General features: G+C 37.8%; 1 protein-coding gene, 1 long non-coding RNA gene and 1 pseudogene across 4 annotated transcripts; 2 read left to right on the forward strand and 1 right to left on the reverse strand.

Annotated features, from left to right (window-relative positions):
* The window catches only part of LOC127432320 (integrin alpha-2-like), a 28,047-nt pseudogene extending 26,353 nt beyond the window's left edge, over window positions 1-1,694 (forward strand).
* A 1,045-nt stretch (window positions 1,695-2,739) lies between these two features.
* On the reverse strand, window positions 2,740-9,686 carry LOC127432947 (uncharacterized). Of its 3 annotated transcripts, none has more exons than XR_007895818.1 (5): window positions 8,743-9,686; window positions 6,926-8,616; window positions 6,734-6,852; window positions 3,455-3,608; window positions 2,740-3,341 (listed from the first exon to the last, which is right to left on the reverse strand). It is a non-coding gene; the product is annotated as an uncharacterized LOC127432947 (long non-coding RNA). The 3 variants fall into 3 exon arrangements; XR_007895819.1 differs by having other exon boundaries at window positions 6,926-7,063; window positions 8,438-9,528; XR_007895817.1 differs by having other exon boundaries at window positions 6,926-9,511.
* Window positions 9,687-12,467: 2,781 nt separating this feature from the next.
* Window positions 12,468-22,897, forward strand: LOC127432878 (follistatin-A-like). The gene is made up of 6 exons (XM_051684378.1): window positions 12,468-12,780; window positions 14,607-14,798; window positions 15,436-15,654; window positions 17,527-17,751; window positions 19,367-19,597; window positions 21,962-22,897. The coding sequence occupies exons 1-6, from the start codon at window positions 12,525-12,527 to the stop codon at window positions 22,042-22,044; spliced, it is 1,206 nt and encodes a 401-aa protein (XP_051540338.1). The 5' UTR covers window positions 12,468-12,524; the 3' UTR covers window positions 22,045-22,897.
* The last annotated feature ends 2,619 nt before the right edge of the window (window positions 22,898-25,516 follow it).

Raw genomic sequence — 25,516 nt, forward strand, 5'->3', positions numbered from 1 at the left:
ACAGTTGAGTTAACTATGTCATTTTCTGGTTCTACCAGAGGTCTATTTAGCGTTTACAGGATGTTCTGAAGTTTTCATTTCATGAGTTGAAGCTTCATTGCAGGTTGAAGTCACGGTGAGTAAACCTGGAGCCAAAGGTGATGTTTCAGTTGGTGTCATTGAAGGAAGCATTATTGGGTGTCTGTTATTATTAGCTCTTGCCGTCGCATTGCTTTGGAAGGTACTTGATTTTGCCTTTTTTGCCTGGTTAAATTTTTCTGCTTTTAAAAATGAACACAAAACATTGTGATCCCAGCTCGGCTTCTTCAAGAGGAAGTATCAACTGATGAAGAATGCAGAGAATGGGACAGAAACTGAGAAACTGCAGGAGAACACTCAGTGAGACATCAAAGAGATCTACCGAGACTCTTTGGCAACCTCTGGTTCATTACTTCTTTTACATCAAGGGCTAGTAAGGATAAACAGCTCAAACAACTACAAAAAGAGCTAACATGGTTTTCATGAACTGGGGCAAATTAGGTCCCGGTTTCTTTGATCCCGATATCTCAAGAAAGCACACACAATGAAACAATGGTAATGCCGTATTGGCATTCTCAACACATTCATCTCCTTTTTGCTCTTCTTCCCTGTTTGACTTGAACACTGGTGTCCCTTTACATTTACCCAAGGCTTTACACTGTATTAGTAACATAAAATGTAATAGGAGTGTTGGAATAGCATTCCTGTTGCCACTCATTTCCAGTGTAGTTAATATACAACTACTGTACATTTTTTGACTATTGCGCAAATAATGTCCAGCAACAAAGACATACATGTCATATGAGGAAATGGAACAGACCTTTGAGTCACTGGCTAAAGATTAATTTATTTAAAAACATTTAATCATTTATTTTATACTTGAGTACCAGGGCCGGACCATCTAAAAACCATGAACACAAATAGAGACATATATAATATAACTGGCACTGTCAAGATCCAAGCACCATAAATCTAAGCCATATTACTCGTGCCATATTTTAGTTTTCTAAAATCCGGCAAAAGCTTTGTGTGAGGAACAGATTGAAATTACGAATGTATTTTCAGTACTCAGTATTTTCTTCCACAAAGTGGTGCTTGATGACTCAAAAAGATGAATCCTCCACTGATCTGCATTCAAATCTCAGGATGTTTGATGTCTAATTGGAGACATAAGTACAATAAAACTGATTCAAAAACAAACAAACTGATAGTTCCAAGGATTCACACCCACGAATGGAAGTCCCAGCAATCTCTTTAAAATGAATTTTAAAATCCTCAACCAGTAATAATAAACAGCTGTGACTGGTCCATCCTGACCAGTGCTGAGAAAAGTAACAGGTACCACATGGCAGGCCGTCAATGTGCCGCTTCAGCAGCATTCTGGACAATAATTTTCACCCGAAAAATTATGCAGAGAAAGCATTCTTGCGCAAATTTTCAAGATAAGAAACTGTGGGGGGCCTGGGTAGCTCAGCGAGTATTGACGCTGACTACAGCCAGGTCTCCTAAGCAACCAAATTGGCCCGGTTGCTAGGGAGGGTAGAGTCACATGGGGTAACTTCCTCATGGTCGCAATTAGTGGTTCTCGCTCTCAATGTGGCACATGGTAAGTTGTGCGTGGATTGCGAAGAGTAGCATGAGCCTCCACATGCTGTGAGTCTCCGCTGTGTCATGCACAATGAGCCACGTGATAAGATGCGCAGAGGCAACTGAAACTTGTCCTCTGCCACCCGGATAGAGGTGAGTAACTGCACCCCACGAGGGCCTACTATGTAGTGGAAATTGGGCATTCCAAACTGGGATAAAAGGGGATAAAAAAATTAAAATAAAAAAAAAGATAAGAAACTGTACTGTAAATTCAAAATGAATGACATCACTTCATCGCACATTATATTTTTACATTATATAATGCTTAGCTGATTAATGTGAAATGTCATCAAATTTTTATAAATTCAATATTTTTATATTTGAACGTACATGAACTACTGATCTGTTAGGCATTATATATTGTTAGTGACTTAATGAACGCTAATATATTGTTTCAGCAAATTAGTGGATAAGACGCATTAGTTGAGTGTTTAGCTTCTACTGATGCCGTGATGTGATGGTATCTTTTAGGGCAATTTGGGAACAGAGGTTTATCGAAAGCAGCATAGGTTCACCCCAAACAAGTTTTTGCTGTTTTTATTTATTTTTTAATTTAAAAATGCACCAGACACTCTCGCTGGTTTTTTTTCCAAGAGTGCCAAATTTTGTAGACACCGTGTCAAGTTGGTTCACCCAAAAAATGTTATTCTCTTATCATTTTCTCACCCTCATGCCATCCTAGATGTGTATGACTTTCTTTCTTTTGCAGAACACAAAGAGTTTTGAAATGAAGAATATCTCAGCTCTGTAGGTCCATACAAAGAAAGTGAATGGTGACCAAAATTTTGAAGCTCCAAAAAGCACATAAAGGCAGTATAACAGTAATCCATAAGACTCCAGTGGTTTATCCATGTCTTCTGAAGTGATCCAATCAGCTTTGGTTGAGAACAGACTGTAAATGTAACTCTTTTTTCAAAACCTTTAAAAACGCGTCTCTAGACACCAGCGTTCTGTTCTATTTGTTCGGTCTATGCATTCGGTTTGAGTGGCCCTTAAGAGAGATTTTTACATACTATTTTTGCACTGGTAACTTTTTTAATAATTTCTGTTGTTTAAGAAAAGAGTTGACTGAAATGTTTTGATCAAACGCTTTATTTTCGTTCAAGTGTTGCAAAGAAATCTTAACTGAGCTCAGTATTTTTTCAATAAAAGAAATTGTTGATGCTTTGAGTGCTGTTAATGAATTGCATAGTTTAAGCACTGATATTTACTGTAGCTCATTTGCTAGTTAACTGTTTTTCTTGGGATCTCCACCATCTGCCCACAAACACTCCTTGTTCACTTTCCAACAAGGCTCTCCAGATTCATATATTTCCACAAAAAAAAAAAAGAAATAATTACATTTTGCACGCAACTGCACAACATAACATACTTTAAATTATTAAAATCAAGTTAATAAACATTTATATAAAAAAAAAAAATCCATATAGGCCAATACAGATACTACAAGTACTCTAGGTACACTATATGGCCAAAAGTATGTGGATAAACACCCCATTCTAATTAACAGGTTCATTAGGGGGCGTCCACATACTTTTGGACATATAAATGTATGATGGGTTTTCAGACCTTTTTCCAGATTGGCACTGTAGCTTTCAGTGTATCGATACAGTCCTTCACCGACTCCAGAGAATCACTTCTATGTGGTGATGAAATACTAATTATAACACTTGCTTCTGTTATAGGAACCACACGGTGGCCATGGGGGAAAAGAACACAAATATACTTATATACAGTATAATGATAATCAGTCAATTGACAGTCAATCAGAACAGACAATGAGACTCACCCAAGTCTGTGTTCTATGCTGATATGCCTGACGCTTGGCCATTTTGTCCTGATGTCACTGCAGATTTTCTTCAATTCTGATTCAGCCATTGGAATGTATGCGTCATATTCAAGCTGTATTACTATCTTGCCCTCAAAATTATCTCTGGTAGTCCCTAAAAAAAAAAAGAGATTAACTATAAAATTAATATGCACTGTATTTGTGAGAGAGGCAACTCTAAATGGTAGCAATGACCAGACTAAATATTGGGCTTAGGAAACATTAGGCACCCAATGGCAATCGTTTAGTAATCAGATTACTAAACGATTATCAATGCATCTCAATTGTTCAGCAACAGCAGAAGGGTGCAAATCTTTGGCTTAGTTAAAGTTCGCTCGCTCACTGTTACACACGCGTATCTTTTCTGCTCAAATAACCAAACTAGTAATGGAAGTTTGGGCTGTTTCTTTAAAGGATGCTTAAACAGTGGTGTAAGAAAGTTGTTCTACACACAAAAGCATTTTTTTTATGGGCGAAAACCTACAAATTGTTTAAGTTAAAAACATGTACATGTTGTAACTGTGCACTAGTCTTCTGTTATCTTATTTTTAAAGAAAGTCAAAAGATTTCCTTGAACTATTCTCTTTTATATTTTTGAATATATGTTTTGAAAACTTGCATCACCTTCAGTGGCGTAAGTTTCATGTGAACACTGAGAAGGACACATCAACCCATCGCTAACCTCCAACACACCAGTTTGCCGGTGTTTTCAGAACACCAGCGCCTTTCCGCAGTGGAGAGAAAGCTTACACACTCGTGGCTGCCAGATTGAGCAACTGAAGTATAACACTGGCAGAATATTTCCAAACTGTTCAAGTGTAACGATCTGATTTGGGGGATTGCCTCTCTTGATATCTGGCAACCCCAAATATGTCAATCTAATTACGATCGGCTAATCGCTGTTATTTAAAGTCTGTTATTTATCAAACATAGAGAATTAAAAAATTGTACAATATTTTGCATGATTAGTTCTAAGTAATACATGACACAGCTGATCTAAAAGGGGATGGTTGTTTAACAAGGGGGATGTTTTTGCCATTTCTTTCAACAAAGGGGATGGCATCCCCTCGCATCCCCCCTCAACTCGAGCCCTGAACTTGCCGTTAAAAAGAGATAACTTTGAAATGGTTTGTCTTTCATATGCTTTTCAATAACCAGATTTGTTAGTAATTAATTTAACGGAGTGTCCATTTGCACCCCAATAGTCTGGTGAAACCACAGAAATATACGACAAACTAACCAATAGATGTCGCTGCAGTGGCGTTCCACTCTTAATATTTCCTTTAATACTACTTAAAATAATATATGAAATTGAATATAAATGCTGATTTCATCGCAGCGATTTGGTCACGGTGAATGTCGGGGAGTGACGGTGAATAGTATCTGACACTATTTGCACCAGGGTGCAGTTACTATCTACCATTATTTGCACCAAAGCTGGGGTAATATCTGCCACTATTTGCACTGGGGCATAAATAGCATATACCATTATTTGCATCAGGGTGCAAATAGCATCTGCCTTAATTTAACGGGATAGTTCACCCAAAAATTAAAATTCTCATCATCTCATCACCCAACATTTAAGGTCATAAAAAGTCTAAAATATCTTAAATGATACAACAAAAGTCTTAATTTTCATTTATAGAGGTCTTAAATTTGGGGGTGGAAAGACAGGAATCGTGATTTGACCTAATTTGATTATCAAACTTCAAAAGAATACAATTTAATTGAATAAATGCATGTGCTGCATCCTTCAAAGTAAAAACATGGACTGTTGTACTTTCTCTAAGCACGTGGGGGCTTGTGAGTGTTTCCAGCTGTTGCAGAGCAGTTCACAATCATTAGGCCATGTCGGAAATTTATGACAAGCCATCACTAAAGATCAACTGTTGATTATGATGAAATAGTTTTGATGAAATATGACAATGTTTACTTTTAATTGTTTATATTTTAATACGCTATAGATTATTGTAGGAGTGCACCTTTTATTTCCCTTATCTGTTTGAATGAGCTGCTAGAAACAGGGAAGCGCAAACATTTTAAAATAAGAGTCTTTCAAATAAGTATTTCAAAGTTAAAGTTAAAAGTTCTGCGCTATGAATCACATTTTTTTACCCTCTCCACTGGTCACTGGTATTTTGGTTGCATTTATTATAGGCCTACAATTTTAAAAACTACTGAAAAATGATGAATTGCCTTTCTTTCAACACATTATTGTGTCAGCAAAATCCAATATTGGTCGACCTCTAATTTTTATTTATTTATATATTGGTACATAAACCAATTTGAATGTGATATATATGTGGAAAACATGTCTTGAATATTTTAAACTTGCATATAGCCTACCCTGTTTTACTGATAAGCAATGTTAAGGCCATGTTGAATGTGTGCCCCTGCCTGTTTAAGTAAGAGTCTGTGATACATGATTTATTTTGAGATTGTGTTGGTTTATTTTGGTATGGGGATACAGTATTAATTTTATTTGCTCAGGTCTTGAAAAAAGTCTTACATTTGATTTTAAAAACTCTGCAGCAACCCTGATTTAGTCACCCTCATGCCATCCTAGATGTGTATGACTTACTTCTGCTGAACACAAACAAAGATTTTTAGGAGAATATTTCAGCTCTGCAGGTCCATACAATGCAAGTGAATGGTGACCATAACTTTGAAGCTCCAAAAAGGACAAAAGCAGCATAAAAGTAATCTATAAGATTCCAGTGGTTTATTCAATGTCTTCTGAAGCAATAAAAGTGTGGGTGAGAAACAGGTCAATATTTAAATCCTTTTTCACAAAAAATTCTCCTCCCTGCCCAGTAAGTGGCGATATGCACAAAGAATGTGAAACGCCAAAAACAAAAGAAAAAGAATGTGAAATTGAATGTGGTTTTCAGTAAAAATGACTTGAAGATATGCATATAACCACTGTCGTATGGATTGCTTTTATGGTGCCCTTATGTGCTTTTTGGGGCTTCAAAGTTCTAGTCACCATTCACTTGCATTGTATGGATCTACAGAGTTCTTTGTTTGTGCTCTGCAGAAGAAAGAAAGTCATACAAATCGAGGATGGCATGGCAGTTAGTAAGATCGTTTTAATTTTTGGGTGAACTATTCCTTTAAAATTCCAATTATGAATTTATGCAGATTGATTCAGAATTGTTTGAGAAAGAACCATGATGCATTAGAATCCATTTCCCCCACACCCCTACTAAATACAGCGTAAAGATATATCAAAGGACTTACCAATATAAATAGTGATATAGCTCCACAGGAGGCACAAGTTACAGATTCAGAAACAGCATCAGCAGAAAGCTTGTCAGTTGTTAATGTGATTAGATCTTGACCTCCATCTGTAGTCATTCCTGTACAAACAAATTATTACATTAGGCAGAGACAGGCGCCCAGAAATACAAACAGATCAAACTTGATGCCTACCTCGGTAATTCCTCTACCCTCCACTAAAGGGCGGTATAATTGCCACCTCGTCTCCCTGTCTGAGGGTCAAGGGCTGTTCACCCAGAGGCACGTATTACTGACACACTGCCAGAACCACTTGATCCCTTAACACAGAGTCTGACAAACAGGAGAAACAAATTTACTAGAATTTTGCATCTTCTAAAGTGAATGTGAGTGGGGCTTGCCCTCGCAAAACTAGCTGCCAACAGTAGCGGATTTAGGCATGGGCGACATATGCAGTTGCACAGGGCGGCATATTGCAGGGGGGTGGCACGAGGCACCCACAGAAAAACTGTACTAAATTTATTGACTGAGATAACATTTACAGTGACAGCTGTACAGATTGCATTATATACTGTATTACAAACTAGCACAATACAATAAGATACCATTTCAAGCAACTATGGCAACACTTTTCTTTCTTTTTTAAATCATTAAACATAATATTCTTATCAGATAATTTCTTAAATGGTCAATCAAATAGTATAAAATGTCATTAGACACTTTGACTCATATATTTTAATATACTGTATATTTCTGTGAATATACATGATGTACATGACCTACCAAAGGCAGCATAAGTGTTTGTTTTTTCAGCATATTGTTTTGCACATCGTCTTGGACTTAACGCGCAGTCAAACATACCTTCTCACAGTGAAATTCTGTGGGCAAAATGCATTTCTCAATGGGAATCAATGCAATCATGAATTTCATGCGATGGACTTCCGGTGGCGAAGAATTTCCTCTCGTGGACTTCACGTGGAGTTCAAGTTTTGTGAACTTTAATGGGCGAATTCGCCACATTGACCAGTAAGAAGTTGCTTCGTCTGGCAGCTGACATCTGAGTGAGCGGTGTTTGTACACAGCCACACTGAATATTCACGATGGACAAGGAATCATTTTAGCTGCAACTCAGAAAGTTTCTTTTAAACTTCACTCTACTAGAGTAGCATTTAAAAAAAAGACTGCTTGGTTGTTATTTTATTATGCTGATTTCACAAGCGGACAACATCCACCCATTCGCACCCGTGCAAAGGTAAATATGACCATGCCTTTACATTGAAACCTAGCAGCGTGGACGTAGCATCATTCAAACACAATAGTTTTCTGTTAGAGATGCCATGGCAGAAATTCACTATTCACTGTCAGCCATGATTAATTTAATTCAAGAGTGAAAGTGTACAATAACAGTGCAGTAACTGAGATTTAGCAAGTAGTATTCGACTGGTCATGTGATTCTAACATGGCTGCCCCCATGAAGCGACCCTCTCTATGTAGAATAAAAGAGCTTTTATAATGTTGCTGATATGACTGGAGTCTTCATCTCATGTGAGTGCTCATTATTTTATACATATGTTTCAAAATTACAAATTATTTCTTTAGGAGTAAAACTTTTTAGTGAGTCAGAAATTACTGAGTGCACCTTTAAGAAAACAGTGGGCATCATTAGTGTGAAAGTCCAACAAAAAATGTAATAATGTAAAAATGTACCTTGGATGTCTCTTCTCCAAATCCTGCCACAGTTGTAGAGAGGTTGTATTTGACTGAATAGTTATGTTCTCTAATTAAAGCCCCGTTAATTCGGCACTTTTTGCAAAGTACAGAACCGACATCTGGTTCAGGCAACGGTGTAAATATATAAGAGTAATATGTGCAGTTTCTAGCTGAAACTGTTAACCAAAAAAGCAACAAAACATTCAAGTTCATCCAATATCATCAGAATTACGTATATGAGTGATATTTCCACTGTGCATGTCAATAATCAGAAAATGTAAAAGTAGACTTACAGTACTTACCTCGGTATTCATGTGTGTATGTTGTCTGAACACGTAGATTTAATACAGTTGCAGCGTGACTTTGGTCCTATTGGTTTTGCTTCAGGTCAGCTGACTCGTGGCAGGAAACATGCACGTCACGCTTTATTTTTCCTGCTTAAATTGACTTTTCATAAACTTTTACTAGTCTTCCTTTATAATATATATATATATTATGATTTAATTTTGAAACGCTGCGCGATTTAACCAGTGTTGTCCTCTGCCTGCATTTCCACCATTGACCAGCAGATGTCTCTAAATTCACATCATGTAAATGTCAAACCGAGCCATTCACCGACCACAAGGAGCAATTAGCCTGTAATGCATACCTGCCAACACTCCCGATTTTACCGGGTTTCTCCCGTTTTTCCACCACTCCTCCCGCTGTAGTCCCGATTTACAATTTCTCCCGATAAACTCACGATTTTCCGCATCCACACTTTGCACATGAGAATGTATTAGACCTCCAGGTAGCGTTGCCACCTGTCACGTAAAATACGGGATCGTCCCGTTTTTAAATATAAAATGATACGTCCCGAATCAAATCAATAGCCTACGGCACGCGATTTGTCCCGTATGCTGGTCAGATGGCGTCACGGCGAAGTGGTTCCAGATCGTTAATGTAACATTGAAACAAGTTGGAAATTTTTCATATGGTGGGTAAGGGGTCGTCTGAAAAGTGCACATATTGTGCTGAAACGCTCTAATACTGTGTGGAGGATGTGGTCAGGACCGTCTGAAAAGTCCACACATCGTGCTAAATAAGTTTTATTTTACACAATACCCCACCCACCGGTTTTTCACAATCCAATACCGGCAGGTATGGTAATGTCTCTAAATGAAATCACTCCAATACGATTTAATATCAAACACTAAACAGCTTTTTATTATTTAAGTATTTAGGGACTCCTGTATGAAAATTTAAAATTAGCAATGTATATACACGAGAACAATTAAAAATAAAGATCATGACGCACGTTTTGCCATCAGTAAACAGCCGATGGCTGTTTTTGTTCAGTAAGACAATTCTGTGTGGTATTCCATCAATCCAGTGACATCTGCAACCACAGACCACAGCTGTGCAACGTATGTCCCGTTACACAGTGATTGTTCACAACTCTCAGACTCAGAGTCCTGCATTTTCCCCCATTATTCGAAAGACGGACAGCAAGCCAATGACTTCAACCTGAGACTTTGACAAAGTATGTGCCACCATCAAATAGTCCCATATGACTGTGCTTTCATAGAAGACCAGTGTGTCCCGTTATTTGCATCTAATCAAAGTCCCTTTCAAGGCAAGTCAGTCCACTCTGGCCCCAATCTTGGGGACGCTCCTGTCACGTGCAGCTATTTTCTATGGATACAAGCGGCATAAATGTTTAGTTCTTATCTACTGGAATGGGGAAAGACCGAAATCTAGATTACGATCAAAGAAAATAATCATCTCAAAATAAATTTCAAATCATCAGTACAATCTCACAACAATGCAATAATAAAATATGCTTGTTTAGCTCATATCTCTCTAAAAACACTATTTTCTTCAGGCTGGTCCAGCTAATGCACATGCGTGTTCTCGAGCTGACTGACAGGCAATGTCTGTATCTAAAAGGTGATTGGCTTTTACCTGTAAGGTGGGACTTCCTTTTCTACATCCATCATACTGGGTGTTCCCATTTCTCCCATTCATTTAAAACAAGGGGTCAGTCTTGGGCTTAAAAGTCTCTGATCTAATATAATACATTCTATCTTAACACAGTAAGTCTGTGATGCAATGCAAAAAACTAGAATGCTCATTATACTCAGCGGGACTGTTGAACCATTCATGTAACGGCTCTGCTCAGTGGTCAGTCAGGAAAACTGTGGAAAACTGCGGCAAGTTGACGATAAGAGTTTTTTAATTGTCGCGTCGCTATCAGTAGTGTAAACGGTGTGTAACACGCAACACCCTTCATGTAATGGCTCCACCCAGTGGTCAGTCAGGAAAACTGTGGAAAACTGCTGCAAGATGATAATAGGAGTGTTTTACTTGACGCATCGCATCGTTATCAGTAGTGTAAATGGTGTGTAACACGCAACACCCTTCATGTAATGGCTCCACCCAGTGGTCAGTCAGGAAAACTGTGGAAAACTGCAGCAAGATGACGATAGGACTATTTTAATTGTCGCATCGCTATCAGTAGTGTAGACGGAGTGTAACATGCAAAACCTTTCACGTAATGCCGCCACCTTGTGGTCAGTTAGGAAAACTAGCTAAGATGATGATAGGAGTGTTTTAATCATCGCGTCGCTTTCAGTAGTGTAAACGGTGTGTAACACGCAACACCCTTCATGTAATGGCTCTGCCCAGTTGTCAGTCAGGAAAACTGTGGAAAACTGTGTCAAGATGACGAAAAGAGAGTTTTAATTGTCGTGTCGCATCGCTATCAGTAGTGTAGACGGTGTGTAGCACGCAATACCCTTCATGTAATGGTGCCACCCAATGGTCAATCAGGAAAACTGCGGCACGATGACGATAGTTGAGTTTTAATTGTCGCGTCGCTTCGCTATCAGTAGTGTAGAAGGGGTGTAACATGCAACACCCTTTATGTAATGGCGCCACCCAGTGGTCAGTCAGGAAACCTGTGGAAAACTGCAGCAAGATGACAATAGGAGCATTTTAATTGTCGCATTGCATCACTATCAGTAGTGTAGATGGGTTGTAACATACAACACTCTTCACGTAATGCAACCTTCCAGTGGTCAGTCAGGAAAATTGCACCAAGATGACAATAGGAGCGTTTTAATTGTCAAATTGCCTTGCTATCAGTAGTGTAGATGGGGTGTAACATACAACACCCTTCACGTAATTGCGCCGCCCAGTGGTCAGTCAGGAAAACTGTGGAAAACTGCGCCAAGATGACCATAGGAATGTTTTAATTGTCACGTTGCATCGCTATCAGTAGTGTGGATGGGGTAAAAGACATAATACCCTTCACGATAGCTTCCTTTGAAGGTGGATTTGTTGTGCTATATTTACAGGTTTGACCCCGGTAGGACCAAACAACTGTCTCAACTATTATTAGAATGACCATATCCTTGATGCTATTATTACCCGTCAGAATACACTGTAATGAGCCACTTTAAAAGATTAACACTTATCGTCTGAACTGAACTGGATGTCTGGATCTATTCAAAGCCGAGGAGTCAAAGTTCATATTCATTCCCATGGCACAGTAGCCTACTAATGTAATAATTGCACCTATTGAATTTATTCTCCTTGTCTGGTTTGCTGTCCATAAAACACTAATTAAAAACGGGTAGATGAAGTTAACCTAAATCAATAGTAGGCTTGCATCGCTTTTAGATATATTTATTATAAGGCAATCGTATATCTTGTCTTATAAGTGCACCTGAACAATCATACAAGATTTCGATTGTAATATTTGAATCACATCAAAATAAACGACTGTTATTTATTATTTTAAACAAGAAGTGATTGTTCTTGAACTGGCTCCTGTGTCCTCAAGTTCAAGCTCAAAGTTTGGCTCATGTTGAAACAACTTACGTATTTATATCGTAGAACTGTTATGTTATAATCAAATGCGCCATTCCCAAATTAAATGTAACCAGACTCCCAAATCACTTCGCTGCCGTTACCCAACCTTCTGAAACCACCTAAGCACACCCACAAATCACAATGTTGCTCTTGAGCGGAGAAAGTTTTGAGACTTACAGATGCCACCTGATAGTGGGCAAACTATTACAATAAATTCTCCCCACCCCCTATGAACTATGAAGACCGCCCACCACAGGCATCCGACTGGAGACCCCTTATAGATTTAAAAAGCGAGACGGAATCCGTGTGTATGACAGTCACTGAGTGCAAAGTATCGAGCGAACATCTGTCAGTCTGTTATCCGTCCGTCTCCAACACGCGTCTCCACTTTTCAATGAGGATGCTACAGTTGCCGCGGCTCCGACAGAGCGTCATCGCGCTTCTCATATGGTTTGCGCACTCGATGGAACAGCATAAAGTTCAAGGTAATGTGGGATATACTATTTGCATGCAGTCTTTAAAGTCTGAAAAGTCTGACTGAGGACGATTTTACAGTGTTAAAGAGCTTCATGCATGTATCCGTGCTTGAATGGTGTTGTTTCGCGCTGGTACATTTGGTGCGTAAAAGCTGATTATAAGTGATTGTTTTCAAGAAACGTAGAGTAATTTGTCCTTGCAAGGGGATCTGTAGGCTATCTACCAGGGCTCCTTCTTGTCCTAATAACTTGATCTTGACATGTTGAATAATTTAAAATATTTTATTAATATTGGGAAAACATTGTGCAATAAGTGTCGTATTGTATTCATTTATTGTGTTTATAATGGCATTAGGTCTAAATGGTTGAGCATGTTTCCTTGCAATGCACAAAAAAGCCTTGCACAACCACAATACAGTGTGTTTTTAGAGATTTAGTGGATTCATATGGTAGAAGAGTCTGTTTCACATGCTAGAAATTTAAATCCAAGTTCCTTTAGAAAGTTCCTCTAAAACTTTAGTCTACAGTGATTGTTTGCTCTTGTACTTGGATCAGCCAAAACCAATAATCAGTGCTTAATTTATAGACAGAAAGGTGCTTGGCACTACTTGGTTCTTGGCAATTAGATGACTGGTATGGGCGATAAATGAGCAGTATACACACACACACACACACACACAAAAGGAATTTTGCAGGTTGTTCTCTTAACTTCATTAAAATTAAATAAAGCAACAGTTCTAGAACATTTTGTCTTAAATTCATTACATTCAATTTAATTAAATTTGTAAAAAAACAAAAAAAAAAAAACAAAAAAACAAAATCCATTTAAGGTCTACATTAATATTTTTTGTCGCATTGATGAAACTGGCCAAGGGATTTCGATTTCCCAACATGCTTTGCAGGGGACTGGATGGTGTGAACAAATGTTGAAACTAAGTGTTATTTTATGCATTTCTGAGCAAGATAAGAACAGGATGAGTTTTGTTCATGTTTACTGTTCTGTTTTATCATTTTTTAAAAGTAGTGTTTGTTTGGCTGGAGTTTTGGGGTTACCATTGCGGTGAAGTCTGGTGCTTGTGCTTTGGTTGAGGATGGACTTACAGACTTTAGTGATGGTTGATTTGAATGCTGCTGAGCTCTATAAGCAGTTGGTAATATATTAACAATTAAAAAAGATAATTAATTTGAAAAGACAATAAATTTAATTAAAGGTCGTGAGTTAATAAGATTACATAAAACCAACATAAAAAACTAAGTTTGACGTAATCCAACAAAATTATGTTGGTTTAATGAAACTGAATTAATTATAAGTAACTTAATTAAATTGCTTGTAAAAAATTTCTTAAATTAAAATAATGAGGGGGGCCTGGGTAGCTCAGCGGGTATTGACGCTGACTCGTAAGTTCGAATCCAGGGTGTGCTGAGTGACTCCAGCCAGGTCTCCTAAACAACCAAATTGGCCCGGTTGCCAGGGAGGGTAGAGTCACATGGTGTAACCTCCTCGTGGTCACGATTAGTGGTTCTCGCTCTCAATGGTATGTGTGGTAAATTGTGCATGGATCACGGAGAGTAGAATGAGCCTCCACATGCTGGGAGTCTCCGCGCTGTCATGCACAGCAAGCCATGTGATAAGATGCGTGGATTGGCGGTCTCAGAAGCGGAGGCAACTGAGACTTGTCCTTCACCACCCGGGTTGAGGTGAGCAACTGCGCCACCACGAGGCCCCACTAAGTAGTGGGAATTGGGCATTCCAAATTGGGAGAAAAGGGGATAATTTTTTTTTTTTTTAAAGATAATGAATTAGTTTTTTGAGTGTAGTGTTCTGTATGTATCAGGTGGCAACTGCTGGCTTCAGCAGGGCAAGAATGGGAGATGCCAGGTTCTGTACATGTCTGGGATGAGTCGGGAGGACTGCTGTAGAAGTGGTCGACTTGGCACGGCGTGGACCGAAGAGGATGTGCCAAATAACACACTCTTCCGGTGGCTGATCTTCAATGGCGGTGCACCAAACTGTATACCTTGTAAAGGTACTACAAAAGACTACAAAACAGAAAGAGAAAAAACATATATATTTTTTTTTTCATTATTTGGTAGTTCTTGACTTGAACTTGAAGGGAGAATTGTATTGTCAGTCTAAGGAGATTTCCAAAAGGAAATATTATACTTTAAAGTGAAAAGGCATAACACTCTACATGAAAAAAGAGTTTCAATTTATACAGTATTAAGCAGATATGAGCATGGAAAGTAGAAATATGGACAAATACAGTGCAACATAAAGCGATAATTTATTCAAAAATGAAAATTACATAGGCAGCATGATAATATCAGTCACCATTCACTTTCATTGCATTTTGTTTTTCATCCAATATATGTGAATGGTGACTGAGGTACATCATATGGGTCATACGGGTTTGGAACAACATGCAGGTGAGTAAATGATGGCATAATTTTCATTTTGGAGTAAAATATCCCTTTAACATGCAGTGCCGCCTGCTTGTGAATTAAAATAACATCATAAATTATTAGCTTTTTCAGTCTGACTTAGCTTAATAATGATTTGTAGAGTATGGAAATACACAACATGACCGTTAAGCAAAGACATGTTTATAAAAACAGAATTGAAATGTCAGTTCATTTGATCAGATAATTTTATTGATTCCACAGAGACTTGTGATAATGTGGACTGTGGTCCTGGGAAGAGGTGCAAGATGAACAAGCGGAATAAACCCCGCTGTGTATGCGCCCCAGACTGCTCCAGTGTCACCTTTAAAGGGCCGGTGTGTGGCTCAGATGGGAAAACCTACCGGAACGAGTGTGCCCTGCTTAGAGCCAAGTGCAAGAGACATCCTGACCTGACTGCGCAGTATCAGGGAAAATGCAAAAGTAGGATTATCCAAATCCTCTTTAAAGTTTAAAGTCAACATGAAATCAAAATTGACCCTTTTATTTTCTTGATAAACATTCCTGGTCATGATTTCTCGTTGCACATTATTCCAAAGAAATGTTTGTCTTCATAAACTTTCATCAAATATGACTCTGAAATGACTTTCCTTTCCCTCTGATGTAATCTAGGTTGCGCAAGCTATTGGATAATCAATAGCCAAATAGTTATTTAGGTATCGTTTTAGCAAACTCACATTCAGGTCTGGCTCTGTTCTGGTGTGGATCGCACACTTTTCATGATCCAATGAATAAAAGCCCAATCCTATATTTTTTTCCAATTGGAAATGCATCACACTGCTGATAAAAAGGGTTGTAAATGGTGTTTCATGTTGACTTTAACCTTTTAGGAACAAATTATATTAACAGCTAATTTCTAAAACTCTTTACAGTTAGGTTGCATTTGTTAACATTAGTTAACAACATCAGTTAACATGAACTAACAACGAACAATACTTTTACAGCATTTATTAATCTTGGTTAATGTAAATTTCAACATATACTAATACATTTTTTAAATCAAAAGTTGTATAACTTATTGTATAACAATTCTATTTTTATTAACAAAGATTAATAAATGCTGTAAAAATATATATTGTTCATTGTTTGTTCATTGATACATAATGCATAAACTAATGTTAACAAATGGAACCTTATTGTAAAGTTTTTCCGTATAATCCAAGACTAGAAAGAGTTATTCCAAGTTCAAAAACTCATCCCTTGTTCATTTAAAAATCAAAATTGTGGTTACTGTTAGACCCTTGCAATGGAAGTTAATGGGGCCAGTCCATAAACATTGAAAAATATACTTCAAATGTATAGCCACAAGACGTAAACATTATACATGCTAACATTATGTTTGTGTTATAAAATCACGGGTTTACTGGCATTTTGGTGTTTACCAGATTACAGGGTTTTACTGGTTTACGTCGTCATGACTACAAAGTTGTAATTTTGGATATTACTCTACAAAGAAAAGGTTAGCAAGCGATTTTATCACACTAAAATCTTGCTAACATTTATAATGTTTTTACGTGTGGCTATACTTTTGAAATAGTGTGTATTTCAATGTTTATGGACTGGCCCCATTCACTTCTATTGCAAGTGCCTTCCTATGACCACAATTTTTCCGTCTTTTTGTTTTCTACCCTTTTTCTCCCTAATTTGGAATGCCCAATTCCCAATGCGCTCTAGGTCCTCATGGTGACATAGTGACTCGCCTCAATCCGGGTGGCAGAGAACGAATCTCAGTTGCCTCCACGTCTGAGACCGTCTATCCGCGTATCTTATCACATGTCTTGTTGAGCGCGTTACCGCAGAGACGTAGCATGCATGGAGGCTTCACGCTATTCTCCGCGGCATCCACACACAACTCACCACGCACCCCACCAAGAGTGAGAACCACATTATAGCGACCACAAGGAGGTTACCCCGTGTGACTTTACTCTCCCTAGCCAATTTGGTTGCTTAGAAGACCTGGCTGGAGTCACTCAGCACACCCTGGATTCGAACTTGCGACTCCACGTGTGGTAGTCAGCGTCTTTACTTGCTGAGCTACCCAGGCCCCCCTATCTTTTTTTAAATGAATGAGGGACAAATCGAAATGATTTATTGTGCTAATCAAATTGTATTCAACCCGGGACATTCCTATAATCAAACATTTTAAGCGTCACACATTTTTGGAAAAGGAATTAAATGGTTATTTGCTAATAATGTGGTAGTAATGTAGTAATGCATGAACTTTATAGTATAATATAGGTAGAAGGACATTAACATTGAAGCTGCCAACTTTGACTGGCTACAATATTCATACAGAGTCGTGCAATGATGTGCGTTGCCCTGGAAGCTCAACATGTATACTGGACCAGACCAACAACGCCTACTGCGTGACCTGTAACCGGCTTTGTCCTGAAGTGACTTCGCCAGAGCAATACCTGTGTGGTAATGATGGGACTGTGTATGCCAGCGCCTGCCATCTCAGAAGAGCCACGTGTATCATGGGACGATCCATTGGAGTAGCCTATGAAGGGAAATGCATAGGTGAGAATCAGACTGAATTTTGTGCTTGCACAATAGCCTCTTAAACATGTGGTTCTCATTAATCTGTTTTCTGTTGCAATAACACATTCATGTTTCACATGGTTAGCTCTGACTGTTGCTGCTTTTCTGTGTTATTTAATACCTCCTCAAACCACATTGAGTGCAAAGCTTGAAATATGACTGAAATTAACATTTATTTCAAGACATATAGCAACAATATAGAGTGTGGCTCAAGGAAGTGGTTTTACAAAGAGTGAAATCATGTATGATTTAAAATTAGATTCTCAAGACACCATTTGGGGTTCCTTAAATACCATATAGTGGAACCCTCTGGAAAACCTCTAGACACCCTTCCAGTTCTCTGAGAAACGTAATCTTATTTCCTGCAAGAACTCTAAAGATGGTCAGTGGTTCCTTGTTTATTTATACTGTCACAAAATGTACAAGTAAAACGGCAGATTATTAGTTCATAAACACGTGATTTTCCTCACACAATGCTATCTTTTGACATCTAAACATGCAAGGCGATACATTTTAACGTTTACATTACATATTCGACTACATTTACAAGCTTGTTTGAACATGATCAAATTGCATGGTGGCTCAACTGAATGAGCCGTTGCACTTACGATGCAAATGTTACGAGTCCTGAAGGGCACGCAAGTCGACACGACTCGAAGATGTCATAAAAGCACCAGAATAGGACGTGGTTGTTTCAGCAATTGCATTTTTCATCTCACATTTGCTTTTTATTACACTATCGGTTAGGTTTAGGGTAGGGAGGTTGGTTTTATTGATTTAAAACTCGATAGAACATTAACCTTAAATACCTCATCTGTTTGGGAGAAAATTTAACCTGCTTTTAGCACCACACGGTGGACATTTCACCTTGGAACTGCCGCAATACCTCTCAGTAATATAATTTTGCAAAAATGTTGCCAATCACATAATTTTCATGAAATCAGGCTGGTTTTGAGGAACTTTAAATATTAAATATAAATAAGTATTAAGTATCTAAAAAATATTTTTGAGATATAAATGGTGGCTGGAGGTTCTCCAGACAGTCCCTCTGACATCTAATGGAACCCCACATGGTGCCTTAAGAATCTTTAAACTTTTAATCATATACAGTATGATTACACTGTTAGACACACTTCATTGTTGCAAATCTAGCAGTCAAAACAGTTACAGATCACAAAGGAAATCACCGTGTTAGTTACTAATTTTATTCTCACCCATATTTGGACCCAGTGTGCGGAATTCTGAAGTGCCACCATGTGGTGAATGTTCATGCCCCAAAAATTGCCCGCATGTGCCTGCTTTGACGTTGCACCCCTTTTGATCTCCACCTGTAGTTTGATAGCACATTTGCAAAAAAGTAAAAAAAATGCTCTTTTGGTCTCAGTAATATTAGGGTTTGGGGTTAGGGGCTAGGGTTAGGAGTATATTAAAGTATTTGTTTTTTAAAGATGCCTTTCATGTCATCCATTCAAATGTTTGTTTTGCATAATGTTTGCTCATTTTTCGCACTTGCACATTGTGTCACGTGTAGGGGCACATGCACACAACAGGCTAGTTCTCATTGAGCTTCTCCAATCCACTTTCTTCTCCCCAGATGCCAGATCATGTGAGGACATCAACTGCCGAGAGGGACGAAAGTGTCTGTGGGATAAGCAGACAGGAAGGGGACGCTGTTTGGTGTGTGAGGACACCTGTCCCGAGAGTCGTCCAGGCGACAGTGTCTGTGCCAGCGATAATGCCACTTACCCTAGCGAGTGCGGCATGCGACAGGCTGCCTGCTCTTTGGGTCTCGTCCTGGAAGTCAAACACTTGGGCTCCTGCAACTGTAAGTAAAGGATGCTAAACCAGCCTGCAAAATGTGCACCCCCATCCCCTTGCCCCGCAGAGAAATATCCCTCTATCTTGCCCCACCAAAACCACACCCCCTTCCATTGCCCCCACAAGACACCACAAGGAACATTAGGACTGTTCGAGAGCATCTATGTGCCCTTGTGTTGGCTTCCTCCACAAAGACATTCTGTCCAAGAAGACATTCTGATGCATTAGCTGTGTCCAGGACAGTGCAGATGTCTTCTGCACATCTATAGACTTAGACTTAAAAGAGGTGTTAACCCAAAGTCCTTGAGATCAAGCCTGGAAGTATTTCGATTCGGAATGCGAGACAATTGCTCATTGGTTACACTGTCTATGCATCAGAGACAGAAATGTCTAGACTGACGGTGTTGACAAGTCATGTGGAAAGCACATAGGGACATAAACTCACTTAGTGTGCTCTGTTTGTGAATCATGTTGTTGTCTCTGCCTATGGCTGACCCTCGAATGCTCTTTCTCATCGTGTGATATGGCTGAGCATGCATGATATGGACAAAGAAAAGTGAGCCTGGTGCCATTATGGTGCTGCTATACCAGGGTCAGAAATTAACCAGGTTTTGGGGCAAAAATGTCACAGAAAGTGACAAAAATGTTTAAAATATGTGGGTGAAAGAATGCTCCTGTAGTGAATTCCTCTGTTTTTATGTTATCTAATATATAGATACTGTATATTTCTGATTAGTGGTCGACCGATATGGGTTTTTCAATGGCCAATGCAATATCTAGCAAGCAGGATGGCTGATATAAATGCCGAAATACATAATACATTGGTCGATTTTGGAAGAATTGACAAAAGGGAAAGTTCACATTTCTGTTAATCAGCCAAGTAAATATGGTTATTGGCCGATACCAATAATCAAAAAATGGCCAAAATTGCTGATTAATCAGCCTGGCCAATATATCGGTCTATCGCTATTTCTTATATGTAAAGTAATTCAATTATTTGACATAAAAGAACAGCATGCCCTGTGTTTTTAAATGGCTAGAAAAAAAATGAAGGCTCTTATTAAGGTATGAAATGCCCCTGAAAAATCTATTCCAGGAGGCAAATATTGGAAATCCAGTTAATTTCTGACACTGCTCATTACTCAAGCTAATATCTCAATAATTTTATAGTAGTAGTTTTTATCGTTTTTGTGTAATAAAGGGACACTCCACAATTTTTTCAATGTAAGGTTTGTTATGTCCATCTTGCGCATGTCAAAATATGTGCAAATGTTATTTATCTTACCATATTTTTTAAATGGCTAACTATCGGACAGTTAATCTGCCTGGCCGATATATCGGTCTATCACTATTACTGATATTTAAATTAACTGAAGCATTTGACATTAATTAATGGCATGCTCTGTGTTTTTATATGGTTAGGAAAAAAAGGCCCACATTAAAGTATAAAATACCTCTAAAATCAATTCCCGTTGGCAAATATTGCAAATCCAACTAATTTCTGACACTGTGCAATACTTAAGTTAACATCTCAACCTTCTTATAGTAGTGGTACTTGTCTGTGTGTAACAAAGTGACACTCCATCATTTTTTTCAACATAAGGTTTGTTATGTCCATCTTGCTCATGTCAACATATGTGAAAATTATGTCATTTATCACATTATATTTTGTGTTTTTAATGTAAAACTATTTCTAATGAAACTGTACATATACATGCCACTTATTCCTCTAACCCGAAGAGGAAATTTCTTTGTACATAAAATATTTCTAAACTATAATATCCAATTTTTTTTCTTTTTAAAGTTCTTCAAAAATTTTGCAATGGAATAATGCATGGCATAACAAATCTCATGTGGAAAAATTTTTCCTTTTTGTGATATTATGTTTAGTGTAAAAATGTTTATATGGTTAAATGATTAGTTATAACATCTGCTTATGCTAATTAAGTTTTTCTCCAGTCAAGTTTGCGCGTGGCATTGACAAATCATTTTCCAAAAAGCTTAAGGAAATTTTTGTTTATAAGAAGGGATGACACAATGTCTCTTTGCTTGTTTTTATTTTATTCTGTAAAATAAAAAACAAGAAATTGTCTCCAAAGGCACCCTATAGAGAGCTGAACTTATCGAAAATCAAATATGAGCCTGGCAGTGTGCTTTCTCTATGCTTTCATGCTTAATCACTGCAACTCAATCCCATTCTCTTCAGCTAGAAGTTACGATCCTACCAGCTTGTGTGAATTGCAAAGCATCATTTGAGTTGCTTTGGGAGAAAGATGTGAAAACCTTTACAACCTTTTTTATGCAGTAAGACTCTGTGCGTCAATGCTGTTCTGTTTTATACTAATGCACCAGCTACTTTATTTCTCTGTAGCCCTCCCAGAGGAGACGGATGAAGAGGAGGAAGATGAAGATTACACAGATTATAGCCATGTATCTCTGTTACTGACTGGATAAACCACAGTCAACAGCAGAACTCGGTTTAAGCACAGAGTCATGTTGATATTGTACATACATGTACTCTTATTTATTTTCCATGGACAGACATGGAAGATGCTTATTGTTGTAGATGTTTATTTATACATTTTTATTCTTATTATTTATGCATTCATAGTCTGAATAAATGAACTGTCTACCATTTTTTCATTGTAATCTTTGGAAAAATATTATTTATTATAACGTGCAATGTTACTCTATGTAAGGTAAATGTGTTTTGAAAAGTGTATGTTACATTTTGTGAAAAAACAAACAAAAAAAACTTCCAACTTGCCAAATTTCCAAATGGAATATCTGCAACAAATTTGCATGTGTTTTATTTATTTGTAATCTAATGTTCACTAATAAATGTACTTACCGTAGACTTGGTTCTGTTTACAATCAAAGCCGACCAAAGCGTCTTTGTCATTAAAAAAACTTTGAATGATTTTCTTTTCCATTTTAACATGTACACCAAAAAAAAAAAACAAAAAAAAAAACAGTGGTTTAATGTTACAAAAATAGTGTTAAAGAAAATGATCATGTTATCCTAGTGGAATCAATGCATTTTGTTTTGTAGAAACTGACATTTTTGCCAGTGTTGTATGTGGGTGCTCGACAGAGGAATCTAGTTTATCATATATTGTATAGAATGAACTATATCAATTTTAACATTGTTTTTCTTCCATACATTGTTTGTCTTTTTTTATTTTAGACATCCAGCTATAAATGTAGTTTTGTATTTTTATGTAAATGTTTAATGTATATAAAAATTAATTATGCCATTTGTAAAGAAGCAGTATAAAGTGTAAAAACTGAAGAAAAAAAAACTTTTAAGTCTCCTACTTCAATTACTGTGGTCGGAAGCTTGTTTCAAAACCTATGGCTCAAAAAGCAACAAGTAATATTCCAGAACATTCCTAGAAATCCTGTGGAATTCAGTGTTTGGAAACATTTTGCATAATTAACCTTGACCTCAAATCCTTAGAAAGTGAATGTGTTGTTATTCCTAGCTAGCCAGAAGCAGGTTTATCTGAACACATACACGCTAAAGCATGCACACACACAAACCAATTCAGCAAAGTTCTTTAGAAGCCACCAGAACTGTCTGAGCTCAAGCATGTAAACTAATCTGCCAGGAAGCTGTACAGACGGAGCTAATTGGAAAAGAGAAAGACGCCACCTCTTTGCTTTGCCTGCCTTCACTGGATGCTTACCGTTAATTTCAACCCACAGAGATGTTTGAGACACAGATTCCTGCACTAATTCCTAGATATTGTACATACTGTATGGAACAAATGCCTTCAAACATCAAGTTAACGGGTTTTAAATTGACATTTATTTTTAGAAATAAAAAATGTGTCCTTCCAAATCAGTAAAAAATTTATTTTCTTCTGTGGAACACAAAAGCAGAAATTTAGCAGAAAGTCTAAGCTGCTCTTTTACATACAATAACCATGAAAGAGGCAACGGGATATTGACTTGTTGCTTCCAAGGGCCATCCCCCATTAGACATTTTTGCATCAATTCAAACATGGTCACATTTCCCTCTAGTGCTACTGACAGCATGTTGCCAGAGCAACTTTCAAGATGTGGGTTCTAGTCCTGTGGAAACCATAAAGTAATTGTGTTCACCTAAACAATGGTTACAATTGGTTACATTTTAACGCTAAAATTATATTTTTACTTTACTGACGGTTAGGATTTAGGGTTTAAGTTAGGGGGTATGGTTAATAAAACACTGATTCTTTAGATAAGGGACAAAACATTTCCTACATCCAAAAGTCCTGTTTATGTTAAGAATCAAGAAATTTATAATAATAAAATACTGAAAAAGTTCAATCTAAGGGAAATATGTATACTCAGGGCATTTATTAGCTATTTTTAAATCATTTAATTAGATTATCTATCAGTGCATGCTCTATTCTTGGAGGCACTTGTAACTTAACCTGTCCTCAGCAAGAGGTCACAATGATAAACTGCCAAACAAAGTGTTTTATAATGCAACAAATTCATAAATATAAATATCAAATGAAAGGTATGGATCTGTCAGATTTCAAACACATGAAGTAAACTTTAAATTATATTTTCCATTAAAAAAAAACTGACTATCAAAGTTGGGTCCTCACTTTGCATCAACTCAGTCAGATTTTTTTATAATCCTAAATAATTCAGACAATGTGATGGGTCAGTTACAGTATAACTCTGAGGACCCCTTTACCACTTCCTGCTCATGGTGGATGCAACTGTAGGACACGTGGTTTTGTAAGTTTTTGTAACAAGGTTTAAAATGGGCAAAGAGGAGGTGGGAACTGGCTGAACAGTCAAAATAATGTTTAAAGGCGCAGTATGTTACAATTTTCATGTAATATTCACCTGTTTTTGCCACTGTGTGAACGGCTTGTAACGCAACTTAAAAAATGAGCCCTTCCCAGACTTCCTAGGTTGCCTATTAAAGCCTGTAGACTGATTTTCATGCAAAGGGAGTGGGTCACTTTTGCCGGGAAAATCCAAAGGATGTGATGTTTATGCACGCTCCCAAGAGCCTTGCCTCAGTGCTTCTCTTCTGCTATTCAACAGCGACAACAAACACTCTGGCTAAGCGGGAACGTGATCGTGGTCGAGCGAAAACTAGAGTTAACATCAGCAGGGCATTTGATTCCTGGAGGGACCTTTGTTCGGTTTTGGAGATCAAATCCGACCCTGAATTGGCGTTCTTCTTATTGGACAGGTAAGCTTACATAACTGCAAAGCATGTGAATTATAGTGGCATAAGGATTGATCTGTGTAATTTTAGCTAACTTGATCTTGCCTGTTAACACTGATGAATTAAAAGCTACCTTGCTTTGTAACTTTCAAATAATTTCAACGATCTTCTCTTTATAATAAAAGTCAGGTATACAGGATAAATATAAGCAAATACGCTGGTTTCTTGATCGTAGTACAACATATGACATACAAAACATACAATAGTGCAACATAACAGTGCAGTGCAACAGTAAACTGTCTGGTATAGTTTGGTAGTATGTAGCTGTATGTGTGTATCAGTAAGCTATGTTAGCTGATAAGTAGTTTTAGTTTAGTCTCGAAGTTTGTAGTAAAACAATCATAATTGTGTAATTTTATTACGCTACCTCATCTGTCAGCATGATACCGGTGAATCACGTTCAGTCTCTTTGTACGTTACGTCATTGTTTTGGCCAATGCTCGCTCGCTCGCGTCCCTATGGAATGTGTGCACGAGCAACAGATAGCTGGCTGCAGTTCACTTAACGGCCACAGATGTCATTAATAACAAGGGTTTCTGAATCTTACATACTGCACCTTTAATGAAAACTTAAAAAGACACAAACATAAACACACATGGCAGCTGCGTGTGGCTCTCTCTCACCCGAACTGCTGCATCTGGCTCGGCTTTATCCCTCTCCTCGGATTTTTAGCCCAATTGGGGGCCG

This window comes from Myxocyprinus asiaticus, chromosome 42 (assembly GCF_019703515.2).
Source record: "Myxocyprinus asiaticus isolate MX2 ecotype Aquarium Trade chromosome 42, UBuf_Myxa_2, whole genome shotgun sequence".
Lineage (NCBI taxonomy): Eukaryota > Metazoa > Chordata > Actinopteri > Cypriniformes > Catostomidae > Myxocyprinus > Myxocyprinus asiaticus.

Bases quoted from the DNA above. Each gene is read 5' to 3' on its own strand.
- LOC127432878 (XM_051684378.1), top strand. From the start codon at position 12,525: ATGAACTATGAAGACCGCCCACCACAGGCATCCGACTGGAGACCCCTT. The intron at 15,655-17,526 runs GTAGGATTATCC...ATATTCATACAG, and splicing joins GTATCAGGGAAAATGCAAAA to AGTCGTGCAATGATGTGCGT. The intron at 19,598-21,961 runs GTAAGTAAAGGA...ATTTCTCTGTAG, and splicing joins ACACTTGGGCTCCTGCAACT to CCCTCCCAGAGGAGACGGAT.